Genomic DNA, 21131 nt, shown 5'->3' on the forward strand with positions numbered 1-21131 from the left:
TTCAGGTGTCTCTAATTTCAGGCAATTAATTCGTTTAGCTTTTGGTAAAAATCTGCTAATTTATTTTGTTTATTTCAGATACCGACCATTAACGTCGTTGAAGATGTGCCATATTCGGAAAACATCAGTAAAGAACCATCAGCGCCAGAAAAAGTAAACATTGTATCCCTTGAATCAAATACGGTCAGTACTCAGTACATTCATTTACATACTACCAACGAGAATATACTACTACTACTATGACCTTGGAGGATATAATCAAACGGAGACGCCATGTCTGTAATTTTCTGTACAAAACAGTCTGCCGATTTTTGCGGGGGAGGGGAACGTCAAATGTATGCGTAACGTAAAAATAGCCATGTCAGATAAACGTCAGTCCATACATTGTGTATGACCGTTGGCCGCCTATTTTCGACAGAGGGGAAAGCCTGTTAATGGCTACTCCGTTTAGTTGTATCCTCCAAGACTATGACAATTAGAAAACAATAATAGGTACCTACATTGTACAACGAGGGGGCTAAGTAAAATCTTGCAAACAAGCTCTATAGATTCACGACAACCGCAGGCTGGAGTGAATTAGAGACTCGAGTTTACAATATTTTTACCCCCGTTACACACAATGTTTTTCATCACACTTGCAAATAAAAACTATTTTTTTAGTGAAATAATTCTTAAATACTTACGCTGTCATTTCAGACATTCGTCCGCCATAATCTACATGATTATATCCTCCAAGGCCATAATGTAATTTTTCGACTTTATCGGATAAAAAAAAAATAAAAAAAAACATACAACCGAATTGATAACCTCCTCCTTTTAGATTTGGAAGTCGGTTAATAAAAATAAAAAGAGCAATATTTAAGTTATCCCAAATTTCTATTTTTATTTCACTCTTATCCGTGAGGTGAGGGGGGGCGAAGTACGAAATGTTTAGTTTAGGTATCTTTCCTTTTACTTAATTATTTAAGAGTGTTTTTGTTATTAAGTTGCGGTCAGTAGACAATTAGACATTATCTATATTTAATTTGAACAATGCTCCCGGAAAGGTTACGACAGTTATAGGTACCTACTTGACTAAATAAGACGACTTGTACCAAAAAACTTAATATACATACTTAAACCATTTGTAACATTACCGCGCCACTTAAACCATTTTTCTATTTAATACAACGTAAACTTTTTAACATTCATATAAAAATGTTTCCTGACAAAACAAAAAGTCTTGAATATAGGTACCTAAATTTTAATCTTATTTATTAATGACTTGAAAATTGGATTACATAAAACATTGTGGTTTCCTGTAGTGTGAGGATCAACTATATAAATTATTTATTTTCCCATTTAAGTAATTTATTTATTTACAGAAAGAAGACCGAACACAAAATCGTCCAAAATGGGACAACGCCATAGAGTTCCTAATGTCCTGCATAGCCACGTCCGTGGGCCTCGGCAATGTCTGGAGGTTTCCCTTCGTCGCGTACCAGAACGGCGGGGGAGCCTTCCTCATCCCCTATATTATAGTACTTTTAGTTATAGGAAAACCTATGTACTATCTGGAAACAGTACTTGGACAATTCAGCAGCAGTAACTGTGTAAAAATATGGGCTCTTTCGCCGGCCATGAAAGGTAAATGTTACAGATAGGTATAATAAGTAATAATAACATTTTTACAAGCATTAATGGGAGACAATTTAGGCCATAAAAATAAGCCAGGTAATTGATATTCGATCTACATACTAGAACGAATTAAATTATTTTTAGAAAATATTTTAATTTGTTATTATTTCGAGTACTGAAATAAATGTCATATACTCAGAAAACTGATTCGATTCCAGCCTGGGGCACTAGAGACTTGGGTCACTTTTTCTGAGTATATGACATTTATTTCAGTTGATATTCGATCTCTTATTAAGACAGTAGTTAAGACCTACAAATGTGTAACTACGTTTTTTTTCTAATGATTTGTTCGTGTATAATTTTAGGTACCGGCTACGCGCAAGCCCTAGGAGCCGGTTATGTACTTTCCTACTACGTGTCCATCATCGCGCTATGTCTTTATTACTTGGTGATGAGTTTCCAATCAACGCTCCCCTGGGCCGTATGCCGGGACGAGTGGGAAAACTGCGTGCCATCGGGAGAGTCCGTCAATGCAAGCCAATTGGAAGGAAATGCTGTCAGCAGCGCTGAATTATACTTCACGTGAGTTCAATACTAAGGACCTACCTACTATAAGACTTTGAGATGACTTTTCTGTCATGATGTTTGGAATTACATAATTTTCTACATCGGTTAATAAGTGTATAAGCATATTTAAACCGGGTATAGCGCGAATTTATTGTTTTACTTTTATTTCCGACGTTGCGACACAGATTTCACTACTTAACAGAAAATATGAAAACAGAGATTTGTGTACCTAACTACCCGAGAAAAAGTACCTATATATGAAAAAGTTGGCGGTAGACATCATAATTTCAAACCTCACATATGTTAATTATTAATTACACCACCACAACACATAATTAAATTAACGTCGGAAATATATAAATGTGTAGGTATAAGCGTTTTATTTTTACATATAGATTTCAAATATGTTGTTGTTAGTTGTCCATAAAGAAATAAAAATACTTACCGAATATCGCATTTATCTATAGATTTTTTACGATCAAGCATTACTAAATTGATAAATAATAAAATATCCTGATAATAGCAAGGTTAATCTAGTATACCTAATTTGACTGCGCTATTCATAACAAACGTGCATTGTACATCATATTGTAATAAATGCCTACAACAAAAGAAGATAGAATATTGACATTGCAATACTAATCTGATAAACATTTATTTACAATAGGTAGCATGAAAGTTTCGAGAAACAACCTAGGAGCCTCGTTTGAACTTTAACCCCCTTATTCCTAAAAGCCTCAAGCTCAAGCCTCAATTGGTTAAATTATGTTTAATCCTTAACTTACAAATACAATGTAGCGCGTTTGTGAGTAACGCCGTAATTAGTTTAACCCTTTGCATGATTTTATAATTTCCTAATACTTAAATTGAAATGTTGTATTAAATCGTGGGAAAAATAAAGAAATAAATCATAGTAATTAAAAAATAATATATGCATATTGAGCCACGGGTCATCAAAATATACGATGTAGATCTACATCACAATGCATTTAAGGGTTAATTTGTTTTAATATTGATTTGATTCGCCGTGCATTTCACTCGGAGCTTGTAGTGTCTATTAAAGTTAAATAGAGCGCGAGAGATGCACTTTGAATCTCTCGGGAGCACCTTGCACGAAGTACTTACTATATAAATAAAGTCCATGAAAATCCTCCCCTGACTTTTTAATTACGGACGATTAACATTTACAGATTTAGGAAAAAAATTAGTAAATTTTTTGCCAATCGATTCCATTTTTATTCAATATCAAAAGCTTTCCAGAGACCAACCTGCCACAAATTAAAGAACATGTTTTTCATAATATAAAAAAAAAACAATATATGTACATAGTCACTGATAAATTAACGATTAATCGACTAGCTACCCAATAAGTATATAACTATTGCGCTAAATCGTCAAAATGGTTGTTTGAATTGATCATGGAACCTGCCTTTTCTGGATAGCGTTTATTAGATATTTTACCTAACCTAAGTATCCAACGGTTCAAAATGTCTTCTCTCTTCAAGCTAGTCAATATAGGCCTTAGTAATCGTAAATGAGGGTGATTGTATGTTGATTATATGGAGCGACATAATCGCTAAGCGATAAAGCTCTTCAATAAAGATTAAAAAAAAAAAAAATTCTTTATTAATTCTACTTTTAAAATCTTCCATTTTCTTACAGACACTCGGTACTTCGTCAATCAGATGGCATCCACGACGGAATTGGTTAGTATTAGTATTAAATAGTTAGTAGTAGTAGTAAAATTGATATTCTATGGTTTAGTAACGTAAAATGCAATTACAGGGTTGCCGATTTGGGATTTAACGATATGCCTGCTGGTGTCATGGATTATCATCTTCTTGATTGTGGCTCGAGGAGTCAAGAGTTCGGGCAAGGCTGCCTATTTCTTAGCTCTCTTCCCCTACGTCGTGCTCTTCATCCTGCTTATCAGGTATGAAACCTTTAACTCAAGTTTTATTCATAATTTTATTCAAATTCATAAACCTAAACAATTAGCCACTTAATGATTGCATCCACTATTAAATTCAGTAACACTTTTTTTATATTATGTTTTTTGTGTTTTAATCTTGGATCTAGTCATTCTTATTCGTTTATACATTCTACTGCATTTCTTGCAATTTTGAAACATGCCGATTTCCCCCCAAAATGACTCGATGGCATAACAATAATTAATCCCCATTTTACAGGGCTGTAACTCTTCCTGGCGCAGGAAAAGGCATAATGTTCTTTATAACACCTGAATGGGAGAAAATTCTAAGATTAGAGGTTAGTACAATAAATCCAAACATCTAATTATTAAGTTTTTATGGCATAAATGCCCAAGAGTTTATTGCATTAAACAGCAATATTATACAAAATCACTCATTTGTACAGGTCATATATTACTGTATGTACTTTTAACCCTTAAACGGCCTTAACCATTTATATTATATGTATGAAGAAATCTTTTCTCACTATTATCACGTTGTAGGGTCATTGCGCTAGTTTCCGTCCATGCTCTACATTTGATTTTTAATTTGCTACTGGCGAAATATATTTTTTGCGTAGATAAATATGTACCTATATTTTTTAGACATTAATGATTGTAATACTAATAAGTCAAAATTTGTGCAGCATTGTAGGTTTATATTCAAATTTCGTCAAGTGGACGAAGACTAGAGCTGGACGAAAACTAACGCACCTACCCTATATGATCTCTATTTACAGGTGTGGTATGCTGCCGTGACCCAAGTATTTTTCTCGCTCTCCGTGTGTTCTGGTGCTCTCATCATGTTTGCTTCTTACAACGGATTCAGATCAAACGTTTACAGGTAAATTAATATAAGAGAAAAAAATTGATGTTCTTGGATTAACATTAAAGATAGAGATCTTTATTTTGCATCCAATGTAGTACATATTAGATTACATACGAGTAGACTACATATATGTACTTGGTCAACCAGATCTTGACAGTAGAAAAAGGCGGCAAATTTGAAAAATGTAGGCGCGAAGGGACATCGTCCCATAGAAAATTTTAATTTCGCGCCATTTTTTACTGACAAAATTTGGTTGACCAGCTATAGTAACATATAGGCACATGGACCCTGTTAGGGTATCGCAAATTATTACCAACAATGTTATCGAGATAGCACCAAACGGGTACGGGTACGGGTAGTAATCCAGATAAGACGGCCCCTCTTTCTCCAGCGGAACATAATATAATATATAAGTAAACATATCAATTCTAAAAGTTCACTTGATAGAATATGGGCGGTTTTTTTTTTTAATTAATGTAAAGTGGATTAAATTACCTACCTACAGTCTGTGGCGAGACAAAACCCTCGACTCCGAATTACCAGCCCTAAAATATGGATATCGCCGCAGACGAGAAAGTCTCGGTAGCTCATTCGGAAGAGCTCAGGATAGTACTTAAGTATCCTGAAGTCGCGATAACGTGTGCCGTGCCACCCATTACTTATTAATTTATTTCAGAAATGTTGATCATACCCTTTCATAACGTCGTTTTGTCTTTCAGAGATTCCATGATCGTTACCACCTTGGATACGTTTACAAGTTTAATATCGGGTATAACAATCTTCGGTGTCCTCGGCAACTTGGCTTACGAATTAGGTTACGATAATGTGGAAGATGTCGTCGGTAGCGGCGGAACGAGCCTCGCCTTCATTTCGTACCCTGATGCCATCGCCAAGTCACCGTTTGTACCACAGGTATGATTTAGGTATGAAAGAACAGAGGATCACTAAAAATATAACCCCATTGGCCGATTTATGACCTTCAAAACAGTTGATAAGTCTAGTTAGAATTGCTTGAGCGACAGACGAGAATACTTTTTAAGGCTGCGGTCGTACTGCAGACGCCGCACGCAGCCGACAACGTCACGTCGCACGCAGCGTCTGAATGGTGTGTTCGAGAATGCTCGGGAGTGGTCGTTTTCGCTCGCTGCGTGCGGCGTCCCCCCGCCAACACCATTCAGACGCTGCGTGCGACGTGACGTTGTCGGCTGCGTGCGGCGTCTGCAGTACGACCGCAGCCTAATAGTCTAGTAACTATAGTTAGGTCAATAAAGTATATACTTTGCGAGTAGCTCTATCATCGCGAGCTGGGGATCCCCTGCCTTATATAACATGTTTTATCTAGTTTATGATTTAGTACTTAATTTTAAACTCCCTGGCAGCTGTTCGCGGTTCTGTTCTTCCTCATGATGGCCGTGCTCGGCATCGGTTCAGGCGTCGCTCTGCTATCCACGCTCAACACCGTTTTGCTGGATGCCTTCCCGAGAGTGCCTACTATCTTCATGGCCGCCGGCGCGTGCATCGCCGGGTTCCTCGTGGGACTCGTATATGTGACGCCGGTAAGATTATTAATCCACCACACTAGAGGGAATATATTTACAAAATGATTTTGATAAGTTATCAGCTGTTACATTTTGCGTAATTTCTGACACCCTTATGTCCGTGGTCAAAGATGTCGTCAGTAAACACATTGGCTTGAAGGCCTCGAAAATACGCTCTAAGCGAATTCTTTTGATGCCGACGCCGACAGTGTCGTTTGATAAGCGTTATTCACAAACACTTTTTAATTTAAATGCTTCAGTGAATACCATGTCTTGAACACATGTTGGCTTCATCTTCATAGTATGTAGTCATAAAACATATATAGATTAATGATTGTGTGTATTATTTATTCGTCTCGATGGTGCTCAAAGTGTAAAATGAGTAGGTTCGACTTAATTAGCTTCTTGATTTCAGGGTGGACAATACGTTCTTGAGATTGTCGATTATTACGGAGGAACGTTTATGCGACTTTTCGCTGCCATTGCGGAAACCATCGCTGTCTTTTGGATTTATGGTAATTTCGTTTATTATTTAAATTTTTTGTTGCTTTCATCAACTTGCCCAAAATCATCGACATAATTTGTGTTTTCAGGTCTGGAGAACCTTTGCGTCGACATTGAATTCATGTTGGGTATTAAGACTGGCTGGTATTGGCGTATATGCTGGTCTATCGTGACTCCAGTTGTGATGATCACTGTCTTCATGTACGCGATGGTGACCACCGAGGCTCTTATCTTTGGAGGCACATACGTATACCCGAGGGCTGCCTATAGTACGTATGCGTATCTTAATTAATAAATAATTGTAATTTTGATCGTATTCTTGTATATTGTTAATTTGTGTACTTATAGGTTACATAAATAACTTAATCTAAATTAACTAACTTACGACGCATATGTTACATTTGCTAATGACGGTAACGCCGTTCAAAAATTACAATCAGCTGAAAAAAATAACACATTGAAGAAACTGCCTTTACCCCAGGGAATTAGCTTTCCGCTGGCAGAGCTCTTAATGGGTCTAAGATACGTTATAAGGAATATCGACCCTCATCTGTTATTTATTTGTGATTAAGTTGGTCCAGTCCATGGTTGCCTAGATTTTAGATAAAAATCGATTACTTAATCTTCAGGGGCTGATGATGATGTTGATAATACATCAGTTAATATCAATTAACGTAACAGGCGAACATTGACCACATTGTTGTTTTAATTACAGTTGCCGGTAACATGCTGCAATATGTAGGAATGGCGCTGATCCCTATCTTCATTGTGGCCTCTTTATGGAAGTACACATCTCCTACATTTACTGAGGTTGGTATTATTTAAGAACATATTATGGATGGTTAAAGCATAATCATCTCTAACACAACTCCAATGACTTTTTCTAATTTAAAGTTGTACCTACCAACCTAAAATAAATAATTATTTTTTCTGCTCATTTTAGAACAGAGGCGCTTGTGAAAAGATCATCATTAAAATTTATCACTTTCTTGCTACTTTATCTTCTCGCCGCCTTCAAAATAAAACTTGTCAAAACAAATGCAATTTTGACTTGTAAAAAGTTTATTAGTTTTATTATTGGGACATAAAATGACAAGCTAAACAATAAAATTGTAAAATCAAGATTCAATTAATATACAATACAATGGAATGGGTGGGAGACCTTTGAGGCTAGAGGATATCTTAGATTAGTTATCTATTTTCAGATTGATTTAAATACATTTTCTTATGGTTATTTAAAAACCTGTAATTTTTTTTAATACAGACTGCGAAGCGCGCGTTCAAGAAGAAGCCCAATTATGGTCCATCGGAACCGGATCTGCGTGAAGACTGGCGGCAGTTCAGCCTGCAGGCCAAGCGCGATCGCGAGTCCGTCAACAACAACTGGTTACAGCGTGTCGGGCGAAGCCTCATAGGAGGACATCGGAAGAATAAATAAAGCCGTAAACCAGGGTGTCAGAGGGTCGGCAAACCTTTGAGAAGAGGTACACATCGCCAGTTTTAGGAACCGAAAATATACACAAATGGTGATTTTAGTGGTCTATGAACTCTGAAGTGATGTTTTTTTAAGTGACTTGAAGACCCGTAATTATACCTCTAAAAAGCCGCATACGGCTCGCGAGCCGCTGTTTGCCGACCCCAGTCATAATTTAAACTTATGATATCTCAATGTATACAATTTAATAAATTATATAATTTATTTGTAAACCGTTGTTTAATTAAAGGCCCTAGCCAAAACGAAACGCTAATGTCTCTCTGATCACTCTTCCTTATTAGTGCAACAGAGAGACATTAGCGTTTCGTTCGCTACGGCGCAAAAGAAACCGTATGAGGAAAATTAGGTTTTATTTTTAGTATTATGATTTAATTTAGTTCTTAATATCTTCAAGCATCTCGAACTGTTGATTTTATCTTACCCCGCGTTACCTTACCTTAGGTACTTTTAATTGAGGCAAAACACAGAGTTACAACTGGGGAACAAATCAAATTATTTTATTAAATATTTTTTATTTGTTTTTTAATTATTTCTATGATTCGTTTAGTCTGTCTTTAGTTTAGGGCACATAGCTGATCTTGTTTTGATATACCTACCACCTTATGTATGTACCTGAGCAGTTCTCAAATAATTTGTACATTTCGATCACATCTTAGATTTCTATAAAAAGCGGCCAAGTGCGAGTCGGACTCGCCCATGAAGGGTTCCGTATTTAGGCGATTTATGACGTATAAAAAAAAACTACTTACTAGATCTCGTTCAAACCAATTTTCGGTGGAAGTTTACATGGCAATGTACATCATATATTTTTTTTAGTTTTATCATTCTCTTATTTTAGAAGTTACAGGGGGGGGACACACATTTTACCACTTTGGAAGTGTCTCTCGCGCAAACTATTCAGTTTAGAAAAAAATGATATTAGAAACCTCAATATCATTTTTGAAGACCTATCCATAGATACCCCACACGTATGGGTTTGATGAAAAAAATTTTTTGAGTTTCAGTTCGAAGTATGGGGAACCCCAAAAATTTATTGTTTTTTTTTCTATTTTTGTGTGAAAATCTTAATGCGGTTTACAGAATACATCTACTTACCAAGTTTCAACAGTATAGTTCTTATAGTTTCGGAGAAAAGTGGCTGTGACATACGGACGGACAGACAGACGGACAGACAGACAGACAGAATCTATAAGGGTTCCGTTTTTTGCCATTTGGCTACGGAACCCTAAAAATTGGTATGCTGGCACAGAATAAATAATAGTACTAAGTACAGAAGACTCACTCTCTAACAAAACGCGTCTGTTACGATCAGCACAGATATGGCCGCTAGGTGGCGACAGCGCCACGCGCGGCTTATGGCTTTCCCCAAAATTGGGGCCGAACGGATGTACTTTTAGCTACCTGTAGCAAAGCGACGAAATCGCGGAGTGAGACACGCCTGATACTGGTAAAGTACCTGAAGCTGAACAATTTCCACCATATTTCCCAAAATGTCCATGAAAGTTTGTATGAAACATTACTTTTTTGTTACCAGATTTCCTTACACATTTGGTAACAAAAAAGGAATGTTTCATACATACTTTCTTGGACATTTTGGGAAATATGGTGGAAATTGTTCAGTTTCATGTACTTTACCAGCATAGGTAAGTACTTACCAATTTTTATAGAAATCTAAGATGGGATCGAAATGTACAAATTATTTGAGAAATGCTCACCTATGAAAGCAATTACTGAATTACAAACATTTGAAAACTTTGTGTCTAAGGTCAGGAATGCATCCTTGAAATTAAAGGAGTTTAGAATAAAACAACACACTTGATACCACCAGAATATGTTTATTATTAAATAATTAGTTTATTACATTTTATAACTATGAACTATGAAGTGCATTTATGCAGTACCTACGGTAGAAATTGTAAAGGTAATGTTCTGATAAAAACCTAATTATTGGAAACAACATAAAAGGAACATACCTAATGTTAAAATTAAGCTTTACCGTTACGCAAGTAAATATGCCTAATATATAATTCCGTCAAAGTAGGACTTACTTATGCTTAGATTTTTTCTTTTTCTTACTAGACTTCTTCTTATGCTTACGTTTCTTTTTCTTTTTCTTGTGGTCATCAGAATCGGACTCAGAATCGCTATCGCTGTCGCTAGCGGCTCGTTTCTTCTTTTTCTTGCTACTACGCTTCTTTTTCTTCTTACGTTTACGAGTATCCGAAGAGGATGACGACGATGTATCAGAGTCACTTGAGGATTCACTTTCGGTGTCAGGTTTCTTTTTAACGTTAGCTAAATCCAATTTGATTGTTTCTTCTTCTAGTTTAGGTTTTTTCACTTCACTGGTTACAGTTTGTGACATCGACCGCTCGCGCTTTTTACCGACAGCATCGTCTTTTCCTTCATGATCAGACTCTACTGTCTCGTCGTAATCAGGCTCAAAGTGTGCCTCGTCCAAGGTGGACTTCTTTCTCTCTCTTTCAGCAGTCGTTTTTACGGTACTAGACTTACCTTTATCTAGACTGTGAGAATCGACACCTGGTTCAGACTTTGTCTTTTTAGACTCCCTTCCACCTTTATCTATGTCTTTTCGTTTTTTATCGCGATTTGGACTGCGACTTGAAAATTTCTCTTGCAACCCCCTTGCGTCCGCTATCAAACGAGGCTTCTCCCCCTTTGATTCTATTCTGCTAACTGAATCCGGTTTTTTACTTCTATCTCTATCAACAGTTACTCTACGATACGGTTGTTCCTTTTTAGGTGTTTTAGACCGAGATTTTACTCGCTCTACTGTACTATGCACAACACGTGGTTCCCTCGATCTACGTACGTCATCCACTTTACCACCTAATCGTTCTTTTACAGACAATCTAGGAGGAGGAGTTTTAGATGTTCTCTTCTTGGTTTTATCATTTATTTCTATAGATCTATGTTCGGGATCTGCTACCGGAACGGTAATTTGAATATTATTCATGGAACCTTTCGCCTGTGCGGCATCGTCATACAGTTTGGCTCTATCGCTGCTTATTTTTTTAATTTCGATTGGTCTGAGGGAATGAATTGCCTTAGCAAATATGGCATTTTCAGCACGCTTCAGGACTTCTGAAGTTACTTTACCCGAATCCTCCTCATCGGGTGAGGTTATTTCACCCGGTTCTTTCCTTTCAGTATTGTCATCATCAACTTCCCATTTTGATAGCTCGGGTAGAGGCGCCAACATTTCCTTTTCGGTTGTACCTTCTATATCTGCTTTCAAATCTAATTCGTCTGCAGTAATTTGTAATTCAATTCCATCAAAAGGCTCTTCTTTGGGTCCGGGAGCAACGTTACTCTCAATAATTTCCTCTTTAACGCCTCCATTATCTTCAGTTTTAACGTAATTTTGTATTATTTCTTTATCTATTGCTTCTGCAGGTTCATCGCCATATAAATCATTTTGAGGTTCGTCTTTTACTACTCCCTTTGGAGAATCAAGTTTTTTCTCTATATTGTTTTCACCAAGTTCATTGATTATCTTGGTTTCATCGGTAATATTATCATTATCCACTTTATTTTGGTCGTCTACGGTGTCATCTTTATTTTTGGATTTTTCAACTTCGACTTCCTCTTTATCTTCCTTGTCCTCTTTTTTAACGATATCCTTGTCTTTTTTATCCTTTTTCTCTCGTTTTTTCTTTTTGTCTGTATCCTTTTCTTTCTCTTTTTCTCTCTTCTTTTTCTTTCTTTCCTTGTCCCTCAATTTCTTTTCCTTCTCTTTAAGCTCTTTGGCTCTTTCGGAAGACGTTTTATCCCGAAGTCTATCTTCTTTCTTATCTCGCTTTCCATCACGGTCTCGATCACGAGAGCGACCTCTGGATTCGCTTCGCCGCTTATCGCGTGTGTCACGACTACGTTTGGGTGACCCACGAACTTTTTTCTCAGGTGTAGCTCTTTCATGCTCACGTTCTCTCTCTTTTTCATATTCTCGGTTCCTTTCGTGATCACGAGGTCTATCACTACGAGGACGTTCTTCACGAGGTCGGTCTTCACGGACTCTGTCTCTTTTCTCCATATCGCGCGATCTTTCAGCAGGGTCCCTAACATCCCCATAGCGTTCCCTGTCACGACCTTCTGGGTCCCTATATCTATCCTGCTCAAAGTTTGGATTACGTCTTGAAGGACCTCTGTTACGAACCCCAGGTCTATAACCAGGACGCATTTCTCTTCCCGGATTGTTTTCATCTCTAAAGCCATCGCGGAAAGCGGGATCGTGGTAATTCGCAGGAGGTGGTTCTCTTGGGTCAACACTCGGCGGCCTGAACGGTGCAGGACCTTCACGAAAACCATGAGGTGGGTTGTCTCGAATACCGCCATCCCTAAATGGAGCATTCCTAAAGTTTTCTCTAAAGGGCGCTGGCGGTCCTCCTCTAAAACCAGGATCACGATATGGTGGGGCCGGGCCCACTTCACGGAAGGGTTGTCCGTCTCTATACGGCATCGGGCCTTGGTCACGGTACGGCCCGGGGCCTCTATAGTTATCACGGTATCGAGGTGGATCGCCCACGTGAACAGGAATTTCGTTTTGCGCAGGCGGCATCGGCATATCCCTGTACCCTGGGGGACCTTCTACAAAAGGTGCTCTATAAGGATCTCGATAATTAGATGGCGGCATCCTCTCACGATCAATTGGTCCAGGTGGGGCATAAGGTGGTTTTTCGAACGGCGAAGGCTCAAATCCAGGCACTGGAGGTTCAAGTCCAGGAGGAATGTCTTCAAAGGGCGGTCCGTCATAACGACCGCGATACCCTGGAGGCGGCTCCTGAATAGGAATACTCGATAATGGTGGAATGGGTTTTGGCCCCATGTTAGGGTACATCGGCGGTGGGCCATTGTTTCTTGGTCCATATCTGAGAAAAAATAAGACACATGTTAAGATGAAACCCTTAACATACAGTGTTTTTTTAAACTCCATTAACTTCGGGGCATGGTTTAAAAAACACTTAAGGAAACTAAATGACAAAGATATGCTGCATATAGCGTTGTTGTAACGGGCATTATATTTAACTCAACCAAATATCCATCTTCTGAGATAGTACTTCCGTTTAGTAGCAAATGTACGAGTAAACACATACTAAACACCAATCAATATGCATGTAAAAAGGCCCTAAGGCAAGTTCACGCTCGTAGGGGCCTTATCAGAAAAAAGAAATGATTATCTCCAAATTGGAGTTAATTAGAATACGCGTGTCTTTGAGAAAGTTATTTCATTTGAGCTCAGGAATGCACCCAATATTAATGGAGTTTGAAATAAACACGGTGTATATAAAATACGATATGACCTCTCGTCAATTATTTACAAACAGCTCTCTTCGTCACTAATCAACGAATGAAAATTGCCTCACGAATCAAACCTAATTGTCTAAATGTTATGATTATGACTATTTATATCTTGACTGAAATTCGTGTGCGCCCGTAGGATTCTCACTCACCACAGACCTCGTAGCAATGCGTTCCATACCTTATGCCTTGAAAGGGTTAACGCCCAATAGCCTTAATTCTGGATAGAAAAAAAAATGGTCACTTGAAATTTAGCTTCAAATTTACTAACGACGATAGAGACGAAAAGTGACAAACAAAATATATATAGCTGGTCAAGCAAATCTTGTCAGTAAAAAAAGGCGAGAAATTAAAATTTTCTATGGGACGATATCCCTTCGCGCCTTCATTAGGGACCCTCCGTGCGCGAGTCCGACTCGCACTTGGCCGGTGTTTTTCAAATTTGGCGCCTTTTTCTACTGACAAGATCTGCTTGACCAAGTATATTTGCAAATGTAACTCACTACGATGACACTGACCGACAGTTCGGTGCAACCGGCCTTATATGGGGTAGAAATGCAACTAATAGTCGACGGCAACCCGCTATAAAATAACCAGAGATCCCTATTAAAAATTACAAGATACCGCGTGTAACCAGTTATACAGTCAGCATCAAGTGTACCTTGCGGATGAGACTACGCGAGATCAATAACTCCACAAAAAGCATTGACGTATAATATCTAAGAACGGGCTAATGGGGCACTAAACATCGTACTAGTTCAGCGGTGCTACCCACGAATTCCAGCCACTCGTGCAGTCTAACGCGACTAGTTGCGACCAATAGCGCGCGTAATGCGAACTCGTCAAACAATCGCGCGCGTGATGCGAACTCATCAACCAATCGCGTTGTAGCGATTTCACACCGCTGTACTGGCCCCTGTCATGCCTCATTATTATTGCCCGTAAAGCCAGTTCCTAGATATCTATGTCAATAACAAAAAGAGATATTAGTAGAATAATTGAACGTAATTTGTGATGTTATCCATGAAAAGGGACCTTATTGTCGATGGCGCTTACGCCATTATTAACGATGCTCCGATATAAATACAATGCCGCGCGACGCTGTGCGGCGTAAGCGCCATCGACAATAAGGTCCCTTTTCGTAGATAATGCCCCATTTAGCGAAAATGATCCATCCTCTAAAATTTGTCCTATTCTTTTTGCAGAATTTTGTGTATTGGATCCTTTTCCCTAAATAGCGTCCAATTAACGTGGAGCAGACACTTTTGGCGCGTTGTTATATCCCCTACTATTGATGCTGACTTGTACCAGCGGGGAAACACTTACCAGATCTGCAGTTCACCTGAAGATCGTATTAAACACGTGCTTTGCGACTATCGTATGATATAATCGTAAGCTAATAGTTTTTACCAGACTACGGCAAAGCAAAAGGATATACGTATATGTATATATTTTCATCTGTTCCCTCATAACTTCTAATTATAAATAGCATGAATATAAGTGAAGAGTTCTGTTAAATAATCGCCAGATGCTAATCGGATACGATAATGTCATGCGATTTTTCATCGGCAACCGTACGAGAAATGTGTGCCAGGTCATTATAGTTTTTAATATTTTTCCCTTACGCGATACACCCCAAATTTTATAAACTTGCGCACATAATGTACATAAACATTTATTTATATACCTAAGGCCACCTTGCCCTGTGCTTTAAAACGTACGAATATTAAACAATACGTAGAAAAGCAAAATGCAGTTTCGCGAACATCTAAGTATCAATTTTGTCTATAAAATTCGTCGTCCTATATGTGGTACTCGACCACAGCTTGCAGCTGTCCAATCGAAAATTGGTCCAAGTTTACATGGAAAGCCTTTATTATAGTGAGGGTGTTAAGTGAAATGACCTTTTTTTGCTTGATTAAAGCATGAAACTTGGCACAGTTGTTCCTTATATCAAAATAAGCCGATTAAGGTCGGTAGCCCGAGGGACCCCCCGCTTAAGCCCGAGAGGGGGGGGGGGTCAAGTAGCGCCCCGCCCGGCTTCATTCTAAAAATTCTAACAGGCCCCGTTTAGCTAATAGGTCATATTTGGTATCAATTTCGGATAAATAAATAACGTAGAATTCATTTCTGGTATAAAAAATTGCAATTTATTGAAAAAAATAGTAAAAAAACACAAAAAATCTAATTTTTCAAGTGTAATTTTTGTTTTTTATTTATTGTCAAAATTAAACTGCTTGGTTTTTCTACATACAAAAAATATGACAATAAAGCCTATTTAATGCAGATTTTAAAAACATAACTTTTACTAACCTTTATTAAAAGGAAATTGCATAAAAAAAAACTTATATCGTCTCGCGCCGGTGAATATCTTTTTACCGACATCGGCATCGATATAGACAACATCCGAAGTGCACACTCTGGAGACCGATTAAATGTATTGTTTATTGTTGTAGATTCTATTATAAAGATAGAAAAGCGTACAATTTTTTTTAATGTGTCGTTCAGTGAAAAAGGGACCTTAAAAAAATTATCACAGCCAGCCTCGTGTTTGTATAGAAGCATACTCGTATTTAGTTAGTGCCAACCACTCCATGGACTCCATGGTTCCTGTTCTCAATTAATAAGAAGTAAACTGTAAGTATTCTTTAATATACTTGCTTATTACATTATACCACACTTTAATTTTGCGTCTTGTGTATTAATACAGTTCCTTCCCCCGACACATGAATGGGTACATTTCGTCATTCACGTATATATGTCAGTTTCAACCATATTCTGGCCACAGCAGGGTTGTCAGAACAGTTTGGAAACAGTCGTCTGCTCCTTGCTTTCATTCCCAAGAAGACGGTCTGAGCAAGTTTAAAGAGGAACTAAAGTCTGACCCCAAACATATAATCCTATCCTGATAAGGCTGCTTCTATTTCAGTAGTCGATTCATGTAAAGAATTATTTCGGGCATTTTTTAATTATTTAGCAACGGCTTATCTGTAAGTATCACTTTACTTTGCTTTACAAGGTTATTTCACCTATCATCATATAAAGGTATAATAAAGTTTTGGCGAATGCTATTTATTTACTGCTATTGCTCCATCCTGTAGGAGCTTGAATCCTTGTATCGGCCAGGCTAAAAAGGGTCCATGCTTAGATCTCACTTTTATACACCTTATATTAAATGGGGAACCCGGGTTCAAATTCTAGAAGGCATCTATTTGTCTGTTTATCGTGAATACTTGTTCCTGAATTACCTATGGATGTTTTGAGTGTATGTATCAAATATATATGATATATATCATGTAGTACCCACATCACAAGTCTTATTGAGCTTACAGTATTACAAGGTCGATCGAGAGAATGCTTGGAATACGAGTACGACTCCTGGTTTTTCAGGTCCCGATAGAAATAAATTAGAGTTTAATTTACCATGACGGTAAGCTTCACTTATAACCACTGATCTTTTAGTGAAACTCATTTCTTCACCACTAGGTAAATCATTTTGAGACACTGTGTTGACAAAACTTCGAAGAGTTAAAAGTCCTTATTTATGCCATCGCGAAATTGTGTAGAGAAACATGTCACAAGTAATGTTCCTCGTGAGATTCCGAATACTCCAAGAACCATGAAAAGTCCGATTCATTTAATATGATGGCCCTAGTTGCAGATGCTGTAAAACAGTCATTGCAAGGTATTGATACGCACAGTAGACACGAACGTAGTCATAGCAGCTAGACTAGATTCATGCGTACGAATATTTCCCCAACTACAGGAATTGTGGGCTCACGTTGACACAGTGGAAAACACAATTATATCATATGACACACCATTGCATCCAGGTCAGGGAATTATATTTTAAGCTAATAAAATTATCTATTCTATAAGCTAAGTAAACTATCTTTTATTTACCCTAAAAGAGCGGAAGTCTTACCCCTGTTTCGAGCATTCAGTGGAAAGGGGAGAAAAAGTGAATTCGAAGCATGGAATCTGTTCAGAGTTCAACCAAACCACTACAAGGATTCAAGCTCTTACAAGATGGAGCAATAGCAGAAGCATTCCCCTAAAATACTAAAATGTTATTATATGATCGATAATAAGTGCAATATTGAAGAAGGCAAGTTATACCGGGATATTGAAATGAAGAGTTGTATAATGTTATACCTGTTCTATGAGATTAAGTCACTGCTAAATTATTTTATTATTAAATTCCATAATGTATACCTACTTCTAACAAAAGGGAGCCATATAAATGCCCTATTACGCGCAGTGTACCAAGGGGTTGATGTTTAGGTTCAGACGTTAGTTCGTCGTCAAACTTGCTCAGTCCGTCAGACTTCTTGGGAATGGAAGCAAGAAGCAGACGACGGGTTCCACACTGGTCTGACACCTGCTTTGGTCAGAATATGGTTGAAACTGACCAGAAGTAAATGCAAACCGGAATAAAAAACGCGATGCAACTACATGAATGATGAAATGTACGCATTTATGTGTCTGGGGAAGGAACTCTATTACGACACAAGACGCAAAATTAAAGTGTGGTAGGGTAATTCGCCAGTAACTGGCCACTTTTAGTAACTGGCCACCCAAAACCAAAAATTCATTTTAGGCTAGCCAGTGGCCAGTTATTGAAAGCTGGCCACTTTTTGGAACCTTATACTAAAATGAATTCTGTTTATAGGTGAATAGAATTCATTTTTAGTTTAGAGCGGCTAGTTATTAAAGCGGCCAGTTACTGGCAAATTATTGTATAATGTAATAAGTAAGTAGATTAAATAATACTTACAGTTTACTTCTTATTCATTGAGAACAGGGACCATGGAGTCCATGGAGTGCTTGAAATTAACTATGCTTCTATACAAAAGAGAGGCTCTATGATAATTTTTTCCAAGGTCCCTTTTTTCACTGAACGACACATTTTTTTTCTAATCAAATATTATGTACGGCTTTCTATCTTTAATATATGATCTACAATAATAAACAACACATTTAGTCGGTCTCCAGAGTGTGTACTTCGGATGTTGTCTATATCGATGCCTATGTCGGTAACAAGATATTCACCGGCGCGGGACGATATATGTTTTTTTAATGCAATTTCTTTTTCATAAAGGTAAGTAAAAGTTATGTTTTTAAAATCTACATTAAATAGTCTTTATCGTCATATTTTTGGTATGTAGAAAAACCAAGCAGTTTAATTTTGACAATAAATAAAAAACTAAAATTACACTTGAAAAATTAGATTTTTTGTGTTTTTTTATTTTTTTTTTTAACAAATTGCAATTTTTTTATACCAGAAATGAATTCTACGTTATTGATTTATCCGAAATTAATACCAAATATGACCTATTAGCTAAACGGGGCCTGTTAGAATTTTTAGAATGAAGCCGGGCGGGGCGCTACTTGACCCCCCCCCCCTCTCGGGCTTAAGCGGGGGGTCCCTCGGGCTACCGATCTTAATCGGCTTATTTTGATATAAGGAACAACTGTGCCAAGTTTCATGCTTTAATCAAGCAAAAAAAGGTTCGACCTTTTTTTGTTACTTAAAACCTTAACTATTACTCCACATTTTGTGATGTTCTAATATTTTTCACCCATGTTCGAGGGGAAAGTACACTTTTTGTTACTTAATGTTATAAAAACCGGCCAAGAGAATGTTGGAGCCATGCTCAGTGGGATTTTTGTTTGTAATATAATATTATAATGATAGCATAAAATGTAGGTAAGTAGAGTAGGTACTTCCATAGGATTGCCAAAAAGAACATCCCCGCTTCACACAAAGCGTACCTACGGGAGGCACAGACAAGACATCCTCTAGACTGAGCATAGTAACGCTACCCCCTCTGCCACAAATATACGGTAGTTTTACTTCATCTTCGAGTCGTGTCAGAATCCCGTGCCGTGATTGGTCCGTGTCTTTGAACGGACCAATCACGGCACGGGACTCGCTTCACCTCGTCCCCCGTATTTTTGGCAGCATCGGTTTCATGAAATAATTGCTCTAAACTCCGTCTAGAGGATTCCTAGTCTATGACGGGAGGTTACCTAATTTTTTTTTTACTTTTTGTTTTACCCCTTTGTCGACGTGATTGATACGTAAAATCTATTTTTTTATTCGGTACACTGAAATGACAGTTCATAGTATGAACATAAAATGTCATTTCATACTAAGAAATGTCATTTTAGTCTACCGAATTAAAAAAATTAAATAGACTTTAGTACGTATTGGCTGGGTGCGCGGCTACACTTAGAGAAGCCTTGCTAAAGTCAAATGACTGGCTGTCATTACGAAGAGTAAATTTAATAAACAAACAAATAATTTCAATGAAATATCGTAATTTACATATAATATCTGGGTGACCGAGCTTCGCTCGGAAATCATATAATAACTCGGAAATGCGCGTTTTCCTAGAGATAAGACCTAGCTAGATCGATTTTTCGCCCCCAAAAACCCCCATATAGCAAATTTCATCGAAATTGTTAGAGCCGTTTCCGAGATCCCCGAAATATATATATAAATAAATATATAAATAAACAAGAATTGCTCGTTTAAAGGTATTAGAGGGGCTACCGCGAACCACGTACGACGTGTTGCATCTCTGTCGCACTTGTAATTTCGTACGTAAGTGTGACAGGGAGGCAACACGTCGAACGTGGTTCGCGGTAGGCCTTTAGATTCTATTCGATCATGTAAATCTATCATGAAAACGATTCGGAATGAAGACCTATGGAGTATATGCCGGCAAACACCCATTGGCGAAGAAATCGCGACACGGAAATGGAGATGGATAGGACATACGATTCGAAGAGGGGAAATGAATAACGCAACCATCGCTTTTGGGTGGAAACCGCCGGACAAAAGGAGCCGTGGACCCGGGCGCCCTGTACACTCTTGGCAACGGTCCGTCGCAAATGAGCTACGAGCGGTCGGGTTGAGCTGGAGCGAGGCCAGAAGGGTCGCTGAAGATAGGAAGGCGTGGCGCGAGCTTGTGAAGGCCCTTTGCACCTCTGGGGTGCCATAGGACAACAACAACAACAACATGTAAATCTATAGTGTCGATAATAACGTTGACCTTTTTTATTTCCCGTCTAAAATGGCACAATCAATAAATTGTAGGTAATAAACACGGACTTTCTCATGGCTGACTTCACGAGGAGAAAGTATAGAAATAAACAAAATTTAATTGAATAACGCATTACATATAGGTATATTACAGACGATCATTTATGACTGTAGTGTCGTTAATAATGCTTACTTTTTGTGTATTTTCAGTTAAACATGGTCAAGTTAACTATGAAAATTGG

General features: G+C 37.9%; 2 protein-coding genes across 5 annotated transcripts in view; one reads left to right on the top strand and one right to left on the bottom strand.

The window, feature by feature from the left end:
* The first annotated feature begins 77 nt into the window (after nucleotides 1-77).
* Nucleotides 78-8469, top strand: LOC134651016 (sodium-dependent nutrient amino acid transporter 1-like). Its single transcript, XM_063505984.1, has 13 exons — nucleotides 78-183; nucleotides 1365-1626; nucleotides 1983-2199; nucleotides 3847-3890; nucleotides 3970-4117; nucleotides 4374-4452; nucleotides 4894-4997; nucleotides 5702-5894; nucleotides 6362-6538; nucleotides 6936-7035; nucleotides 7114-7293; nucleotides 7740-7834; nucleotides 8289-8469. The coding sequence occupies exons 2-13, from the start codon at nucleotides 1419-1421 to the stop codon at nucleotides 8460-8462; spliced, it is 1719 nt and encodes a 572-aa protein (XP_063362054.1). The 5' UTR covers nucleotides 78-183; nucleotides 1365-1418; the 3' UTR covers nucleotides 8463-8469.
* Nucleotides 8470-10533: 2064 nt separating this feature from the next.
* Nucleotides 10534-21131, bottom strand: part of LOC134651019 (E3 ubiquitin-protein ligase RBBP6) — a 47093-nt gene continuing 36495 nt past the window's right edge. For all 4 annotated transcript variants that reach the window (XM_063505988.1, XM_063505989.1, XM_063505990.1 and 1 more), the window contains one exon: nucleotides 10534-13408. In XM_063505988.1, coding sequence (XP_063362058.1) covers nucleotides 10564-13408 — 2845 coding nt within the window. In that variant the 3' untranslated portion in view covers nucleotides 10534-10563. The remainder of the gene's footprint in view (nucleotides 13409-21131) is intronic.

The sequence above is a fragment of the Cydia amplana genome, chromosome 9 (genome assembly GCF_948474715.1).
Source record: "Cydia amplana chromosome 9, ilCydAmpl1.1, whole genome shotgun sequence".
Taxonomy (NCBI): domain Eukaryota; kingdom Metazoa; phylum Arthropoda; class Insecta; order Lepidoptera; family Tortricidae; genus Cydia; species Cydia amplana.